Source organism: Oculina patagonica, chromosome 4 (genome assembly GCF_052425735.1).
Source record: "Oculina patagonica isolate OP01 chromosome 4, crgOcupat, whole genome shotgun sequence".
NCBI classification, from domain to species: Eukaryota; Metazoa; Cnidaria; class Anthozoa; order Scleractinia; family Oculinidae; genus Oculina; species Oculina patagonica.
Window position 1 is genome coordinate 59685048 of NC_135761.1, and position 19156 is coordinate 59704203.

Genomic DNA, 19156 nt, shown 5'->3' on the forward strand with positions numbered 1-19156 from the left:
TATTGTTTGTTTTCAGTCAGTATAAAATCTCGCACGCTTTGCTTGTAAATTAGTTTTCGTTTTATCCGGTTTGCCGTACAATCTTGTAAGTATTTGTTTTTTCCTTGTATTTTCTCGATTTTGTTCTATTAATGTATTTCGTCTTATAGTTAAGTTTCAAGTTCTAGTTTATTTATTCTACGTTTTCTTTGTTTTACATGTCCTAGTGAATCGTAAAGTTTATTAAAAGGCGAATTCAAATTGTACAAGGAGTATTTGCTACATTCATTCAAAGATTGTGTGGATGGATGCCGTGTGGTCCGGAGATGATGGTCTTGGAACTGAACCTCTAGGAAGACGCCGAGTCCATTCAATGGAAGCCCTCGACAGTGTACGTCTCAAGAATTCGAGGGCAGGACATTTGTCCAGAGTAACGGCGCTGTGTCGTGCGACCGAAAATTTGCTTAGTGACGCGAAAAATGTTGATGGAGTCACGAACAAATTACAAGAAATCAATGAAGCTTTCTCCCGTTTCGAAAGGACCCACTACGACTACATCGCTTCTTTGTCTGGTGATCTGGAGGTGTGGGAAAGCGAAGCGCGTTATTTTCAGGAACATTACCGCCGAAAGATGAATTTTGTTTCGCGAATCGAGCAATGGATTCATCGCGCAAGATCATCCCCTGAGGTACGCGAAGTCAGTGAACCAAATCCGGAGGATTCCGTAAGTACTGCGAGTTCTTCGCAAAGTTCATATCTATCTATCAGACAGCTAAGGGCCAAGCAGGCATTGGCGCATTTAAAGTTGTACCAGTTGAAAAAGAAACAAGAATTGTTGCGTCGGGAAGAAGATACGAAATTGAAAATGGAGGTTCTCGATGCGCAGTGTGAAATCCGAAAAGTGGAACTTCAAGTAAACATGCTACAGGATGAGGGGCCGCCCGCTCAAGATGACTTGTCTAGCGTTTTTGAGGATCTGAATCCGTTCAACGAACGTGTTGATGCCAGAGCTAGAAATGTACCGAAGCAGGAACATTTTGAACATCGAAACGATCAAACAACTGGTCCTCAAGACGCCCCATTGCGATTCAATCCAAAAGCGCGGGAATTTGCAAGTTTGCCACCTGCTTCAACTGCAGCCTTTACTGGTTTAGGACCAACTGGTTCTATTATGACTGGACAAATTATGGACAAGATGGCATTAACAATTAAGCAAGGATTTGCGTTGCCAAAAAAGGAGTTGAAGACGTTCGATGGTGATCCTCTCAATTACTGGAACTTTATTAAATCGTTTGAGAACAGTATCGTAAACAATGCAGCCAGTGAAAGTGACAAACTTATGTATCTTCTTCAGTACACATCTGGTGTAGCAAATGACACGATCAAGTGCTGTTTAGTCATGGATTCTTCCCTGGGCTATCAAAGGGCAAGAGAACTGCTTGAAGAGCGATTTGGACACCCCTTCACAATTGCCTCGAAATACGTAACCAAGTTAACGGAAGGACCCCCGTTAAAGCCATTGGATCGCAAAGGATTGTTGGCATTTGCTGACCAGTTGAAAGATTGCGAACATACACTAGAATCGATTGGATATCTGGATGAAATTAACAGCGCAGACAATCTGAGGAGAATTGTTCAGAGACTGCCGTTCCATCTCCGTACCAAGTTTATTGAAGTTGCGGACCAAATTCAGCAAGCTGGTCAGAGGACAAATATCAGTCACATTGCAGAGTTTGTCAAGGTTAAGGCGAGGGCCGCGAACAATCCTGTGTTTGGTTGCGTGGTAGACGTTGCGAGCCAGAGTGAAAGATCGGAAAATCAGAGGCGTAAACCAAAGTTTAAGAGCCCCACTTTACCTGACGAACGTGCCAGCACATTCAATACACAAGAGACTGAATCCGGTGACAGACACAGTTTGCCTTCCAACAGAGTGATCCCAGCCATCAGATTTGCGAAATGTCAGGCGTGCAAAGGTGACCATCACTTAGTGAAATGCAAGAATTTCAAAGACAAAAACTTCGAAGAACGTCTTCAAGTGATGAAGAGAGCTCAGTTATGCCACAACTGCTTCAAGTATGGTCATATTGCAGTAGGATGCTTAGCAAAGAGTGCATGTGAAGTTCAAGGTTGCCGAAGAAGACACCATACTTTGCTCCACCCTCCGCCCTCCGCCTTCGCCCCCACGCCTCCGCCTTCACAGCAAACGATCGAAAGTAGAGAAAGAGCAGCAGAACAAGGAGCTCAAGTAGCCGGTAGCACTCCATTACAAAGTGGTCAGGCCAACAGTACTTCAGCAGGTGGAGGAAAGGTGTGCCTGAGAGTAGTTCCTGTAAAGGTGCGAGGACCTGATGACGCAAGCAAGACGGTGAACACTTACGCCCTTCTTGACAGTGGTTCAGACATTTCCTTGTGTGACAAGAATCTAGCAGTCGAACTCGGAGTACATGGAACCCAGAAGACGTTCTATTTAACAACTCAAGAGAGAGAAGATAGCCCAAGAGTTGGTCTTGAAATCAGCCTAACCGTAGAGGCACTTGACGGAGCAGATAAAGTAGACGTTAAGAGACTGTGGACTGTTGATAAATTGAATGCTTCAAGTCACAGTATTCCGTCACAAGATGATGCAAAACAGTGGCCTCACTTAAGAGACATCAAGCTGCCAAGTATTTGTGAGAAAGAAGTCGGGCTGATTATAGGCACCAACGCTCCTGACGCATTCTGGGTGCTAGAGGAAAGACGCGGTAACAGAGGAGAGCCGTATGCCATTCGTACACCACTTGGCTGGACTCTCATGGGCCCCATGGAGAAGAGCGATAGCCATAACTGTCATCTGAATGTTAATTTTGTTCGCTCAGCGGAAGTTGAGAGAAAGGATGATGATTGTCTCATGCAACAGCTTGAAAGGTTCTGGGCAGTAGAGAACTTTGGAGTGGTCCCTAACTGCAAAGCCAGTATGTCAGTGGAGGACAAGAGAACCCTTGCAATCATGGAACAGTCAGTGAAACTTGAAGATGGGCATTATCAAGTGGCGCTTCCCTGGCGACAGTACCCACCATTCTTGCCTTTCAATCGATCTATGGCAGAACGCAGGCTGCAAATGCTGAAGAAAAGGTTGCAGCAAGATGGCGAGCTCTTTGAAAATTACAAGGCCACCATGGAACAGTACCTTACCAAGGGTCACGGGAAAAGAGTGCCATTGGACGAAGTCCACACACGAGATAAGCCACTATGGTACTTGCCTCATCATCCCGTAATGAACAAGCCTGGAAAAACTCGCGTGGTTTTCGATTGTGCAGCTAAATACAAGGGAACGTCTTTGAACGATCAGCTCCTCACTGGACCAGATTTGACAAATTCTGTTGTCGGTGTGCTAACACGGTTTCGTGAAGAACAAGTTGCGTTATCCGCTGATATCGAGTGTATGTTTCATCAGATAAGAGTTGCACCAGCTGACCAAGACGCCTTCAGATTCCTCTGGTGGCCGGATGGCGATCTGACCCAAGATCCAGTTGATCATCGCATGGAAGTCCACCTATTCGGTGCAACATCTTCACCAAGTTGTTCCAACTTTGCTTTAAGGAAAACAGCGGAGGACAACCAGGGCGAATTCTCAGAGGAAGTTGTTAAGACTGTCAGGAGGAACTTTTACGTCGATGACTGCCTGAAATCAGTTAAATCTGCTGAGAATGCTGTCGAATTGGTGCACCAGCTTCGAGATATCCTGTCCAAAGGCGGTTTTCGACTCACAAAGTGGTCCAGCAACTCATCAGAAGTCCTTAAGACCATTCCGCAAGTAGAGAGAGCCAAGTCAGTGTTAGACCTTGACTTAGACAAGGGAAAACTGCCGATTCAGCGTACCCTTGGGCTACACTGGGACATGGCGAGTGACAAGTTTTGGTTCAATGTGGATCTAAAAGATAAACCGAACACCCGTAGAGGTATACTGTCCGTGGTGAGCTCCGTGTATGACCCGCTTGGATTCGTTGCGCCAATCATCGTGCCTGCAAAGAAATTGCTGCAAGATCTTTGCAAACAGAAACTTGGATGGGACGACCCCATCAGTGAAATTGACGGAGAAAGATGGGAGAAGTGGAAGAGTCAGTTGGCAAGTCTTTCTCAGATTACAGTGGACAGATGCGTTAAACCAGCCAGCCTTGGAGACTTGAAGGTCGCGGAGCTACACAACTTTGCAGATGCGTCACAAATTGCATATGGAGCAGTCTCGTATCTCAGATTGGTAGATATCGAGGATAGAATCCACTGTACATTTCTCATTGGAAAGTCGCGCCTTGCCCATTTGAAACCAATGACGGTGCCAAGACTAGAACTGTCAGCGGCAGTGTTAGCTGTCCAGCTAGACCAGACTGTCAGAGAAGAGCTGGACATCCCAATTTACCAATCGACATTTTGGTCTGACTCCACCTGTGTGATACAGTACATCAGAAACCAGTCTAAGCGTTTCCATACATTTGTTGCCAACAGACTATCAGTAATCCATGAGAATTCAGCACCTCATCAGTGGAGACATGTTAGTTCTGAACTCAACCCGGCGGATGAAGTCAGCAGAGGACTTACAGTAGAAGAAATGAGTACAACCAGCAAGTGGCTGAATGGTCCCGAGTTTCTGAAGAAGAATGAAGAGTTTTGGCCTCCTGATCGTTCAATCTGCCAACCAGAAATACGAGAAGATGATCCAGAAATTAAGCGTGAAAACCAGTCCCACAGTCAGTCATTGACTCATCATCCAGGCAAAGAAGTTCTGTCCAGTTTGATGAAACGCTTCTCATCGTGGGAAAGATTGAGAAGAGCTGTTGCTTGGCTGTTGAGGTTCAAAACGTGGTTCATGGCGAAATACAGCCGTAGTCCAACTGACACCAAAGCTCAGAGCAATCAAGAAAGAGGACCCCTCCTGTCCGTGAATGAAGTTCAGGGAGCTGAAAGAGAAATTATCAAGCATGTTCAAAGGTGTTCATTTCCAGACGTTATTCAAGCCATGCACAGAACCAGTTCATTGAAGTCTTCACGTCAACTAACCTCCCAGTTAAAGAACCTGAAGATACCAGCCCATATGTGCAAACTTCACCCGCAGTTGGACGACAGTGGAATCCTTAGAGTTGGAGGACGTCTTGAAAACGCTCTAATCGACTACAATGCTAAACATCCGATTATCCTGCCGTATCGTCACCAAGTTACAGATTTGATCATCTCTGAGCATCATCAGAAAACTGGCCACCTGGGTCAAGAGTACGTACTATCCAGTTTGCGTCAACTATACTGGATAATAAAGGGGCGTTCAGCTGTGCGTCGAGTAATTTGTAGCTGTTTCCCGTGTAAGAGACGTGGTGCAGTACGTGGAGAGCAGCTGATGGCCGACCTTCCGAAAGAAAGACTGATGTCAGGAGATCCACCGTTCACCTATGTAGGCGTAGATTATTTTGGACCCCTTTATGTGCGTCAAGGTCGCTCGAATGTGAAACGTTATGGGTGCCTGTTCACTTGCCTCGTCACCAGAGCAGTCCATATCGAGGTTGTACACTCACTTGATACCGACAGTTTCATTAATGCAGTGCGAAGATTTACCAATCTAAGAGGAAGTCCGTCAACCATTTACAGCGACAATGGAACAAATTTCCATGCAGGAGAGAGAGAGCTACGAGAGTCGTTGAGAGATTGGAATCAGCAATCAATCCAAAAGTCCCTTCGTCAGAAAAATATCAGATGGAAGTTTAACCCGCCTGGCGCTTCGCACATGGGTGGTGCCTGGGAACGTACGATAAGGTCCGTTCGTAAGATCCTGAGGGCCTTGCTAGGCCAACAGCTTGTCTCTGACGAAATTCTGAGAACCTTGATGAGCGAAGTTCAAGGGATCTTAAACAGCAGACCGTTGACCCCAGTCAGTAGCGACCCAAAGGACTTGGAGCCTATTACTCCAAACCACCTGTTGCTGTTAAGAGCCAACCCAAATTTGCCTCCCGGTGTCTTCACCAACGAAGAAAATTACAGCAAGCGACGATGGCGTCAAGTCCAATATATGTCTGACATATTCTGGAAGCGCTGGTTAAGAGAATACTTGCCAACCCTACAAGAGAGAGCTAAGTGGATCAAACCTCGCCGTTGCTTGGCGATCGGAGACCTGGTATTGATTGCAGATGAAAATGTTCACCGCGGAAAATGGCCGTTGGGCAGAGTGATCGAAGTTTTCTATGGCAAGGACGGATATGTCAGATCAGCAAAGGTTCAAACGAGTTCAACGATTCTCACAAGACCAGTGACGAAACTTTGCTTCCTGGAAGGCGAGAAAGCAATTTGATTAAAGTAACTGAACTTTCCTTCAAACAAACGGAAACTACATGAACACTAAGGATATTCAAGGAGAACTTAACACTCGTGTCTTAAAATAGTGAAGCTGTTAATGAACTGTTAGACTTAAGTAGTTCATTGGGGCCGGCGTGTAGCCACGAGCGTTCAATTTTTGCATGTTTGCGTGTTTGCGTTGTAATTAGTTTGTAATTCCCGTCAGTATTTTTGTTCGGTTTTTGGTTTCTTTGTTAGCGTAGCTCATTATTATGTATTTCTCTGCTAGTTGGTTTCTCGGCCTAGTATTATGTAATCGTTTATTGTTAATTTTCGTAACTTCGTTAGCGCTATTGTTTGTTTTCAGTCAGTATAAAATCTCGCACGCTTTGCTTGTAAATTAGTTTTCGTTTTATCCGGTTTGCCGTACAATCTTGTAAGTATTTGTTTTTTCCTTGTATTTTCTCGATTTTGTTCTATTAATGTATTTCGTCTTATAGTTAAGTTTCAAGTTCTAGTTTATTTATTCTACGTTTTCTTTGTTTTACATGTCCTAGTGAATCGTAAAGTTTATTAAAAGGCGAATTCAAATTGTACAAGGAGTATTTGCTACAGTACTAGTGGTCCAGTTATTCATGATTGAAGATAACAAATATATGTACACCTAGATGGAACTAACTCACATGTATTGTACAACTGTATCCTGCAACATGACAAAAAACATACATTTATTGTACTCTGTGAACAGAACTTTCGAAGAACAGTGATATTGCCTTAAAGTAGCAGCAACAAAAAAAAATTCAACTTACAAAGGTTTCTAAGTCTCGTACACTTATGTAAAACACACGTATACGTTTACACGTATGTAAAATAACCACAAGATAGCTGAATCCTTTACAATGATGTATATTCAACTATAAATTATACAACTGAATCACAATTGCCCAAATTCTTAACAGCAGAATGGCAAGTAAACACAATATGACCTTAATATTTGAACAAATCAACATTGAACTTCTTAACTTTTCACTTATCAGTGGCCATCTCAGAGAAAGGGGGGAGGGGGATGGTGGGGAACCACCAGGAAGACTTTCTCAAGTATATTTCTTGAATGTTTATGATGGGATGGATCTTTTATTTTTTTAAATGGTAGTGGTAACAACTCCTGTGGGTCTTTCCATGTATAATAGCCTGATACAAAAGTGCACAAGTAATCCAATCAAGTATGTACCCAGAGTCAACCAGCCCCAAACCCACATCTAGGTATAGCCACTGCTAAGTGCACAAGAAAATTGAAAAGGAATCCTAACTTTAACTTTTAAAAATATTCAGATCCCATGCTACCCTCCTCCACCAACCTCACATGTCAAATAATTACACCTAAGCAATGACAAAAACCACAGGGAACCCGAACGCTGTATTGGCAAAGTTAATAATGAAAATAAAGATATGTTTGTTACCTGTGCTCCTGTGTCTTTCTTTGTCCTTAAAATGGTTGTGCTCTTGTGTCTTTCTTTGTCCTTAAAATGGTATTTGAATCGGTGCGAAAACGGTTTGAGCAAGCCTTGTCTGACGCTCCGTAAATAACGACGCAGTTAACACGTCTCGTATTTCCATTCATGTTATTAACTATTTCTTTCCATATTAACCATTAACACTCCTGGCAAAGTTAATAATGAAAATAAAGATATGTTTGTTACCTGTGCTCCTGTGTCTTTCTTTGTCCTTAAAATGGTTGTGCTCTTGTGTCTTTCTTTGTCCTTAAAATGGTATTTGAATCGGTGCGAAAACGGTTTGAGCAAGCCTTGTCTGACGCTCCGTAAATAACGACGCAGTTAACACGTCTCGTATTTCCATTCATGTTATTAACTATTAATTCTCAACGGGAGAGCAGAGAGAGAGAGAGAGAGAGAGAGAGAGAGTGGCCGTTAAATTGAAATACGAGATTATCTCCCCAGGAGTGTTAATGGTTAATATGGAAAGAAATAGTTAATAACATGAATGGAAATACGAGACGTGTTAACTGCGTCGTTATTTACGGAGCGTCAGACAAGGCTTGCTCAAACCGTTTTCGCACCGATTCAAATACCATTTTAAGGACAAAGAAAGACACAAGAGCACAACCATTTTAAGGACAAAGAAAGACACAGGAGCACAGGTAACAAACATATCTTTATTTTCATATTTAACTTTGCCAATACAGCGTTCGGGTTCCCTGTGCAAAAACCAAACCCTAACGGTCTTTCTATTGTATGGCTGGCAGCATGCAGGCTAAATAAAACTAGTTCTAGCAAAACTGCAGGACATTGGCCAAGTTAAGGGGTTGTCATGAGTCACAACTGGTTTAGGGCGACAGGAATTACATGTAGGTGATACTGAGGAAATTTTCAACATTTAAGGTGGCTACTGACAGTTTAGAGTCCTCACTGTGTACCACTCCGCATAATCACTGATATGTGATACCAGTCCAAAGATCATAACGCTAGCTAGCGCTTAACAGGTTACCATGGCAATGAGAAAACCATTTAAAAACAATCTTTGTTTACACTCTAGGGCTCATAACTCAAAAACTTCTGCAAAGTTTTATTGACTATTTAAATTTTAGGCAGCACAATCTAAACTTTGCAGAAAATTTAATTGTGGCATGCTAATGAATGATTTGCCACTAGTCGGATCCTGTGTTTTGCGTGGAGGATTCTGGGATCGCTAGGGGGCAAACATTGCAAGTCGCTAGAAGAAGATGTATGGCGAAAAGTTGTTTTGACGCTCAAAAATACGATTTTGGAGGGAGATCAAGGCTTTTTCACCAGTATTTTATCAGAAATGGATTTGGGCAATGTTGGTACGTTGAAAGTGTTAGGTTTTGTTTGAATAGCCGTAAGATATGCGATAAAATCTACCGCTTTTATGAAGGTTTACATGTATTGTGAAATCGACATCGCGTATTAAACTGGGGTCTCGAAATATTATAAAATTGGAAATAGCTCAATAAAGCCCTTCCAGTAGATATTTAACGTTTGCACAAGCTGTAAATTTATTAGTCACGTCTTTTATAAACAAATAATTATTATGGCTTCGTAATATTAAAGGTGACAGACATTCACAGACTCCTACGATCGTGACTTGTAAATTTCCCAATCGCTTTTGGATTTGGTCGTTTATTAAATCTATTTTGTTTATTACTAGTTTATAACGGGAACTATATTCTGTCAGCTGTATTATTAAGAAGTGTTTTAAGCTGAGTAGAGCCCTATCAATGCCGCCAGCAAATGTGTAGAGGTCGAAGGTCTGCGTTAAGTTCCACGGTAGTACACTTTTACACCTCTGCACTGTATAATTTATTGTTTATATATGAACTTTATGTATTGGCTATTGGAACTGTTGTGATTTATCTTGGCTCATTTATATTTGCAAGATGTGCTTTAAATTCGTTCTGAAAGGACAAGATCTTAAATTTTCCTTGAAGATGTTGATTAGTACAGTGTTGCGTAAATGTGTTGCTTCGTATCGCGGATGACATGTTTATTTTTATTTTGTTTAGCCAGAGGCTGCTTAGCTTTACTTCGAGAAAGATATAACCTTGTTTTAGAGCCGGCCATGCTCATGACAAATCATCTTTTTTATTTTTGGGCGGGTAGAGTCTTAATATTCCATCGCGAGGAAGAATCTTTTGCCTCTCTGGGTACCTTCGATAGTTATCACGAATTGCAGTCACATCGTTCCAAGGTTACTTCGTTCCAAGTCACATCGTTCCAACTTTTGGTCAGATCGTTCCAAAAAAAAGTCACTTCGTTCCAACTAAAAGTTACTTCGTTCCAACTAATAGTTACTTCGTTCCATCGAAAAGTCAGATCGTTATATTAATTTAATAAAGAGAATGTTTATAAGAAAACATTATCGAAAACATTACTACTCGATGTTGTTAAATTTTGTAATGCATGCGCTCTACCGTTCGTTACGAGCAATACGGTTTTTATTACGTCTTAGTTTGCAGTTGTACCTTCCAAATTAATTTGTATGCCTTTACCTGTTTAGAATTCCTTGCGTAGTTTTTTTCTATCAATTGCTTAACACCAAGTTTATCGAATATTTTCGGTGTCTGTTACGTTATGCGTCGGTGTGATTGAGAAGAAAAGTTCGCCATGTTGAATTGTTTTTGAATCCAGTTCCCTACCGCGTATAACGAAAAGTAAAGAAGGGAAGAGAGGGGTGGGGGAGACTTTGGTTATGTTAATGCATCAGTCAATTGAAACCCCGGCCCCCCGACCCCCGGGACTTACCGGGGAATTTAACATTTACCAAGTGATAAAACCCGGCTTATTTCCCCGCCCTAGGGGCCTAGACGTCTGTTAAAAGCCCCGCATAGAGGGGGCATCCGAATCGACTTTCAGGAAAAAAAAACGGACAAAAATCTTGATTTCGTTGCAGTAACTAACAGGTTTTTAAGAGAGATGCTCAGTGTGGTCTTTCAAGAAAGCTCGTTCTAATTCAATGGAAAAGATTCTCTTTTACTGATAAGCACATCAAACAGCCATGGGCACGACAATCGCGCAGTTTCTGCTGTCATGTCAAGGCCAAAATAGAAAACAAAATAGAAGAAGGCTATCCTTTGGAAACGATTTATTGTCGACGTCTTTTAAACTCATGTGGGACACAAGAAGAGACAAAATAGAAGAATTTCATCTTAAGGTAAACAGCTTTCACCCTACGATATAATTCACGGCTGAAATCTCAGAAACAGAAGCTACATCAAAGACACCACTCATTTTATAAACTTCGTTGAAAACACTCCACTTCCAGACAACGCGGTTCTAGTTACTCTAGACGTTTGCTCCCTCTACACTAACATTCCTCAAGAGGAAGGAATAAGTGTTGTTTGTCAATATTATGAAGAGCATTATCAGTCGAAACCACCGATCCCAACATCATTCTTGGGAGACCTCATGAGACTGATCCTAAAAGAAAACTCTTTTAAATTCAACGACAAACATTATTTGCAAACGCACGGAATCGCTATGGGCACCAAAATGGCCGTAGCCTTCGCAGTCATTTTTATGGCTCACATCGAAAAACAGCTACTCCTAGCCAGCCCACACAAGCCTATACTCTGGAAAAGATTTATCGATGACATATTTTCAGTGTGGACTTTATCCGAGCGAGAAATCAGCGACTTTGTCGACTTCGCTAATTTATTCCACGCCACTATCAAATTCACGCATGAAATGTCATCAGAAAAAAATTGTTTTCCTTGACACTGAAGTTTTCAAAGGACCGCGATTCACTGACAGCAAAACTCTGGATGTTCAAACTCATTTCAAGCCTACAGAAACTTTCCAATATACGCACTTCTCTTCGTGTCACCCTTTCAGTGTTAAAAAGGGTTTTATCAAAGGAGAGGCCTTGCGTTTACTGAGAACAAACTCGGTTAAAGAAATTTTCGAGTTACGAAAACTAGAATTTCTGACTCGATTACTCGAGCGAGGTTACCCTCGGGAACTCGCCGAGAAAATCTTAGCCGAAGTAGACTTCTCAACACGATCTGAGGCGTTACTAAACAAAACTGCAACATCCAACAATGTTTTGCCTTTTGTCACTACTTTCAACCCGACTGCTCCGAATCTTAAAAAGATTCTAATGAAACACTGGCATCTCATAACTGAGAACAACAAACTCGCTCAAACATTTTCTAAACCTCCAATTGTCGCTTATCGGAAGGACAAGTCTCTGAAAGACATTTTAGTCAGAGCAAAAATTCCTTCCCAGATTTAACAACAACATTTAGGAGTTATATACGGTAAGGGTCGAGTGACAATATTATAAAACATACCGCACAATGATGACAGTGATCGCTACCGGCTGGGCATACAAAATTATTTGTATAACTTAGCATAGAAATAATCCTGTACACACGTAAATACAACCCAAAAGGCTTTATTAAGTAATTTCCTCCCGATATATACCTAACTTGTAATATTTCGAGACCATTTTGAGATGTCAATTTCAAAATAAACCTTACGAAAGCAAGGAGACCAAGGAGGTTTAGGTTTATCGGTAAACTTGATCACATATTTTCACGGTTATTCAAACAAAAACTTGCACTTTTGAGTATCAACAATGCCCAAATCCATTCCTGATAAAATACTCGCGAAAAAGCGTTGATCTCTCTCCAAAATCGTATTTTTGAGCGTCAAAACAACTTTTCGCCATACATTTTCTTCTAGCGACTTGCAATGTTTGCCCCCTAGCGATCCCAGAATCCTCCACGCAAAACACAGGATCCGATTAGTGGCAAATCATTCATTGTTCTCCAAGAATATATTAGGGGTCACCAATGTTGTTTTTTTTCTTTTGAGTTGCATGTATGAATTCCTATGGCCAAAATGACATGCTTAAATGGTTCTCTAATTTCTATGGCAACCGAATAGGTCTTTCAAATGATGTTATATTTAAGGCAGACAAAAAGCATCGGGTTCCATCTTTGTACTTAATCTGAAATTTGAAGGAGGTTGCAGTACTTATTGCATTTGTGGTCTGCTAAAAAGTTCGCAATGGCGTCCGTAGATAAATTCCCAGAACAGAACAGAATGGAGTTGTCAGTGGCGTCAGTCAAGCTGGCACTTGCTATTTCTGGATCACAGAGGTCATAGTCAATGCCTTGTATATCTAAAACCATCAGTTGTTTGCTTGACTTAACGTAGGTAAAGTGAACGAACGCTTCAGCTTTGGAGATGATCTCGCTACTGCCGGCATAACTGCATCTTTTGAAAAGTGCCATCCAGGAAGTTTTCGACGGTAACGAATTCGCCGTTCAACACTGAATAATACACTTTTGTATAGGTAAAGCTTTTACCAAATTCTAAAGCGGGCTTATCCGTCTCCATGATTTGGGCGAAATTACGTGCGAGCGCATTCATCTGAACAGCTTTCCTGTTGTGTGCCTCCGTAGAAACAAACAACTTTTCAATATCAGCGATTCGATCTTCTCTATACTTTTTCAGCACATATTTCCCAGGAGGTAGGCCAGACATCGAAGTCGCTATGTAGGCGTCACGGAAGCCGCCACTCGCAAAAGAACTCTTATCCAAAGATAAGGTGACCTCGATAGGTTGTTGCCATTCTCGCTTTGAAATGGAAAACTCTTCCAAGTGCAACTTTACCACCTCGAATTTTGGCAGGATCAACCGCCCCAACTTCAACATTTGACTAAGCGGAACAGAGGTCGCAACAGTACATGCTGCTTTCAGTTGGCTGGCCTTCTGCGGGCTAGCCGGGGAGCTATTCGCAACTACTCGAGTGCTTCGGCCAGGGAGGATAACTGAACTTCGATCCATGCCAGTGTTTACATTCTCAATGAAGCGAATGTGGACCAGTTTCCAATTTTTTATCTGTGAAGCGTCCGTATACGAAGGACCGCGTTCCCCCGCAAGCAAGTCAGGAAAGATTTCCGCACAGCCCCCTACATTAATTATGTATGCAACTGTTTCATACTATCACTATACACAAGCAGCAATCATGAAAAGAACGAATCAGTCAGAATATTGTATGCATAATTAATGTAGGGGGCTGTGCGGAAATCTTGCCGCAAGTCACATTCCATTTGCGTACCGAAATGCGCTTTACAGGCATCTTTGATGTTTTCTAATGTTGGTTCTTTTTTCCAGAGGAACCATAGTTAGAGGGCCAATTCTCGAATACTTTTGGCATTTACCCTCGACACTTGACGATAGCCTTTGCACAGTGATGTAATCAGTCGGCATGCCATCCTCTCGTTTGCCCATTCGTTTCTTCGAAGTCTTTTCTTTGAAGTCCGCCCATTTCCTTTTCCCAGACATACTCAGCAGTTTTATAAGATGTGTTTCAGGTCTGGTCAAGGGAAACAAGCACAAAAAGAGCGGGACGTAAATGAACGGTCGCGAGCGTGCGTTTAACAGAGAGCCTGGTGACTACTCCTTCCCTGTTCTCAATGCATCATGGGCTATGGCACTCCTGGGCCACGGAGTTTTTTTTTTTTTTTTTTTTTTTTTGCTATGGCACTTGTGGGCCATAGCCGTTTTTTATTTTTTATTTTTTTAAAAAAAATAAAATAAAAATTAAATGAAAAAAGATAAGTAAAGTAAAATAAAAATAAAAGAAATAAACTGGAAAAGAATAAAAAAAAATAGAAAAATAAAATAAAAATTAAATGAAAAAAGATAAATAAAATAAAAATAAAAATAAAAGAAATAAAATGAAAAAGAATAAAAAAATAGAGAAAAAATATAAAATAAGTATAAAACAATAAAAAATATATCTAAAAAAAGGAAAAAATGTTAAAATACAGCGTAAAATACTATGGCACTGATGGGCCACCATACATATGTAATTGGGTCATTAGCGTGCTTAAAACTCGCGTATGATAAACAATTTCGAAAATTTCAGATTTAAAGACATCCTGCGAGCAGACTCCCTTTTAACTTTCCTGCGGCTGAAATTTATTTTCAAGCATATCAGTGAAAAATAAAATGGCTCTGCTCGCAGGGTGAATAAAAGATCGAACTTTAAAATGTTTTTCTCGATTTTGAGCGTTTGTAAGATGTTTTTATTGAAAGCTCCAAAAAGAGCTAAGATTTAGTAACTAATTTTACAGCTTAAAAGGGGTTTAAAATGGTTTCAAACTCGGAGCGCAAATAAAATTTAAAAGCGTGAAATATTTCGTCTGATATCGACTTCAACAGTCAATGAGGTGGTGTTTTTTTAGATGAATGTTAAGAAGACATTTTAATGTCTCGGGGGAGTTAAAATTCTGTCATAAATTGGAGCTCATTCAAAACCATTGTCTCTATTTAACAAAGGTTTTCTGAGTTTTATCTCAATGGCCTCTTTTACCCGGCGTTTAAAGGTGTTGATTTCGGTGGCTAACACAGTGCAACAAGGAGTACGTTGGCGAAACGTCTCGTTTACTGGAAACCAGAATGAAAGAACATCAGTCGAGAAACTCGTCAGTCATTCATGAGCATTGTCGACTGGAGGGCCACTCGGTAGACACAAGCAAGACAAAAGTGTTAGCCATCGAAATCAACACCTTTAAACGCCGGGTAAAAGAGGCCATTGAGATAAAACTCAGATAAGTTCGCCTGTTAAAGATCATTTCGACGAATTACTACTCGATTTGTTCCCAGGAAACCAATTTCCGAGAATATAATGTAAGTATTGCAAATTGCTTTTGACAGCTGTTTGTATTAGCCAAACATAGAGGTTTTGTTCTTGATTACTCCGTGTCGCTACTTTTTCTGTAACTCACTTTCCTATTTGCATCGTTTTAAATTCCATTTCCGCTTCTCTGTGTTTAAGAGCCTGTTTATATGAAAAAGAGTTGTCCCTGGTAGGAGGGTTACCCTCTCCCCCGAGCCAACTTTGGCCGAGCGTTTATATGAGAAAGTTGTCCCTGTTGACCGAGCCAAAACTTGGCCCTCTCGGTTCAAAAGACTGGCGAGAGTTGTTTTGAAACATCTATTATGGCTGCTTTTTCTAAAATCAGGAACGCTGAAACTTCGACCAAGACCACATTTTGGACAAAACTACCACCGACTTCGATTTCAATTTATCTGCAACTTTGTTTTGGCTGATTGTAGCGTTTGCGCATGCTCCGTATGTGTCAACTTGTCCCTGGTAGGCGAGGCAAAAATAACCAAACTGTTTATATGGAAAAAAGTTGGCTCGCTCCCCAGGGTCACCCTCCCTTCAAAGCGAGTGACCCTCCACCTCCTAGCCAACTTTACAATTTCTCATGTAAACGGTTCACAGCTATTTATAAAGAAGCGTATGAAAAGCTCTCTCGCCTGGGGTGGCTCTGTATGGAGGGTAACCCTCCTACCAGGGACAACTCTCCTCCATATAAACAGGCCCTAAGAAATACCAACTGAGTTCTCTAATATTAGTCATAATTTTAATTATTTTTTTCTTTGTTCGTGAGCGGGCGGTATTCTACAAATCCTGCGATCTAATTGGTTCCGGGAGCGGGGGGCGGTATTCTCCAATCCGGCCCGCTCACAGCGGGCGGTATCCGTTGCGAGATGAATCGTCGAGTGTGTTTTCCGCGCGAAATTATTTTGCAGCGTTGTACGAACGGTTGTGGTTGTTTGTCTTGTTTGTACATTTCGCAATTATTTTAACGCCATTGCGGTAAGCTGCACCGGGTTTTAACTTTAATTTTGAGTAACAACTGCCTTTTATCGGCCACTTTTTTGCCAAAACAAAACACTAGTTGACATCATTGAAGAAAATGAGGTTCTTTAATTAAAAACAGTCAAAATAATTCTCGCAATATTTCTCGCAAACTACGCATTTCATTCAGTTTCACTTTCGCACTGTTCTTTACAAAGAAATTCTGCTGGGAATCAACGCAGAGTTTATTAATACGTTAAAAACAATTATGTTAAGCTGTACCGAAACTGTGTTTCAGGAGATAATATTTTTTAGTCCGAGAATTACTATCCTACGAACACAATTCCTTTCAAAAAATTCATCGGGAAGCCGAAATCGATTTAAAAGTGTTCAGTTTTGTCAATGATATAAATGCTTTGCCTCGATTTTAAATAACAAACAGGCAGCATTTTTATTACAATCTTTCTAATCCGTCGATCGACACAACATTAAAATGACGCGCGTATACATACAAAGATTTTTTGAAAAAATCTTCCAAGGTTTCTTTTAAAAAATGTGCCCTCGGTCTTGGAACCGCCGTTGGCCTGCGGCTTTGGGCGGTATCCAAGACCTCGCGCGGGCACAGTTTTTCCCAATACGGACCGACCAAGGCTGGAGAATAACCAATATGTCTGATTATTATATGGCTATAATAGTACGCGCGCTCTGATTGGCTGCTGAGCGGGCATATTTCTGTATGACCGGGAATGGGAATTTCTCGGCTCGACGGTTGAGTGTGAGTAAAAGCACAGCGAGGGGGAAAAACAACAAAAAATGCCGACAAATTAACATCTTTCAATACAGTAACTGAAAGAAAAAAAGCATACCGAACTTCTAGTATGAGCGACGAGAGAGCCACAGAGAGCGAGAGCGAGTTTACCTCCAGTGTCTGATATACTCTGAATAGTGCAAGGCCTTTATCATACCCGCCCGCGGGGATCCGACCTCGACCTGATGAGCCCGCTGCGCCGGCAATACCAAGGCCGGGAGATCCCCGTGCCTCACCTCGGTTAATAAGTAGTATTTACTTTAAAAACTAGATTCCACAAGCAATTTTTATGAGACCATTTCTATTTGCTCGTGTAGATGAGGAAATGGCATTTTTTTGTGACAAATATATTCGCTGAGAAACAGGCGTGTTTGCTTTAATGGGTCTTTAATGTGACAAATAAAAGTGGTCTTAAACAAAACATTTTTTCGTGTAGACAACTTATCACATAAAATGTGACAAATCTAAATTTGCGTCAGCATATGTGGTCCCCAATCTCCTACTGGGTACTGTGCGCGCGTATCTCTGTGCGTATCTCAGCTGTCTAAGGTCATTACTGGAGCACTTAACTTTGGACTGCATAAAAATCATCACATGAAAAATAGAATTCGCTCCTCTAAACGCGGCTTAAAAGACTGAGAAAACTCGTTATCTATCTTTATCTTCCAAATTCTAATTTGAAGGTCTATGTTAACAGATGGCCGCTCTTTAATCTGTACCAAGTTGATTTTGGTACGGACATGGATCTTGACATCTTGTCTAGCCTCTACAACCTCTTGTCTAGCCTCTACGTAAGGTCACACTGACACGGGACGAACAACCCGCATTTCAATCTCTTCTGCTTGTTTAAGACGCTTTCGAAACAGTAGCTGAAGAAATGCCACACGGAACTGTTTGTTTCTTGCTGCGTAAATCAACGGATTAATAACTGAATTTAGTAACGTTAACGTGATGACAAAAGAGAAAACTATGTAGGCAAGTTCGCCTCCCATTTTGTCCTCTAATAGTGGGAGAAGTGGAGTGGCCACTAATATTATCGAAGGGAAGTAACAAATAAATACTGCTAGAATAATAAAACTTGTTGTCTTCAATGCTTTCTTTTCTTTAAGAAAATTCAGTTTTGCTATAAGTGAAACTTGCTGCGAAATGATTTGATGCTCATGGCGACGTACCTCGATGTAAACAACGATATGAAGAGTTATAATTATAGGAATACTGGAGATAATGAGAAAATCATCGATTCCAATTGCGATGACTGGAAATTGCACGTGAACATCATAAAATTCCAAGATCGTTAAAATTAGCACTATCAACCAGGTAGTAGCAGAAGCGATTGCCAAACGTAAGGTAGTGATGTGATTGCCATAAAAGAAAGTATGTCTTATCGCCAAATAACGTTCCAAGCTTATCAACACCAAATGAAACAGCGACACACCGCAAAGAATATCAAACATTTTTCCTGAAACCTTTTCAAGTGTACAAAACTGGTCGACAGTAATTCCTCTAAGGAAGTAAATTTTCATTGTAATGAAGAGAGGCTGGACTGTCAAACCAACCATGAAATCCGTCGCCGCCAAGCAGACAAGCAAAATGTTTGGTTTTGTTCGAAGACGACGGGTGGATTTTACTGCCGCCATTACCAAAGCGTTCATGAAAATCGTAAAAGGCAGTGTAATTAGTAAAGCGGTCGTTGTGAAAACGAGAACAATGTCAACAGCGTAAAATAGATTCGCGCTTCTTTCCCAGAATGGTGTAATGACTGTCAGACAGTCGTTGAATCCGACCTTGGTGAGCGGCGCTGTGAGATTCATGGTCGTGTACTTGCCTTCAGCTAGAGTATTGCCCAATATCTTTTCTTCTTCACGGATTGAATTTTCCATCGACTCGAATTAGGCTTTTTAGCGATGGCTTAAACAGCTGCTTAGTTTGTTT

General features: G+C 41.3%; 2 protein-coding genes across 2 annotated transcripts; one reads left to right on the forward strand and one right to left on the reverse strand.

The window, feature by feature from the left end:
• Positions 1-30: 30 nt before the first annotated feature.
• Positions 31-6289, forward strand: LOC144648631 (uncharacterized). The gene has a single exon (XM_078508139.1). It carries the CDS (start codon positions 284-286, stop codon positions 6287-6289), a length of 6006 nt encoding a protein of 2001 aa, XP_078364265.1. The 5' UTR covers positions 31-283.
• Positions 6290-18021: 11732 nt separating this feature from the next.
• Positions 18022-19104, reverse strand: LOC144648632 (histamine H2 receptor-like). Its single transcript, XM_078508140.1, has one exon. The coding sequence runs from the start codon at positions 19102-19104 to the stop codon at positions 18022-18024; it is 1083 nt and encodes a 360-aa protein (XP_078364266.1).
• Between the last annotated feature and the right edge of the window lie 52 nt (positions 19105-19156).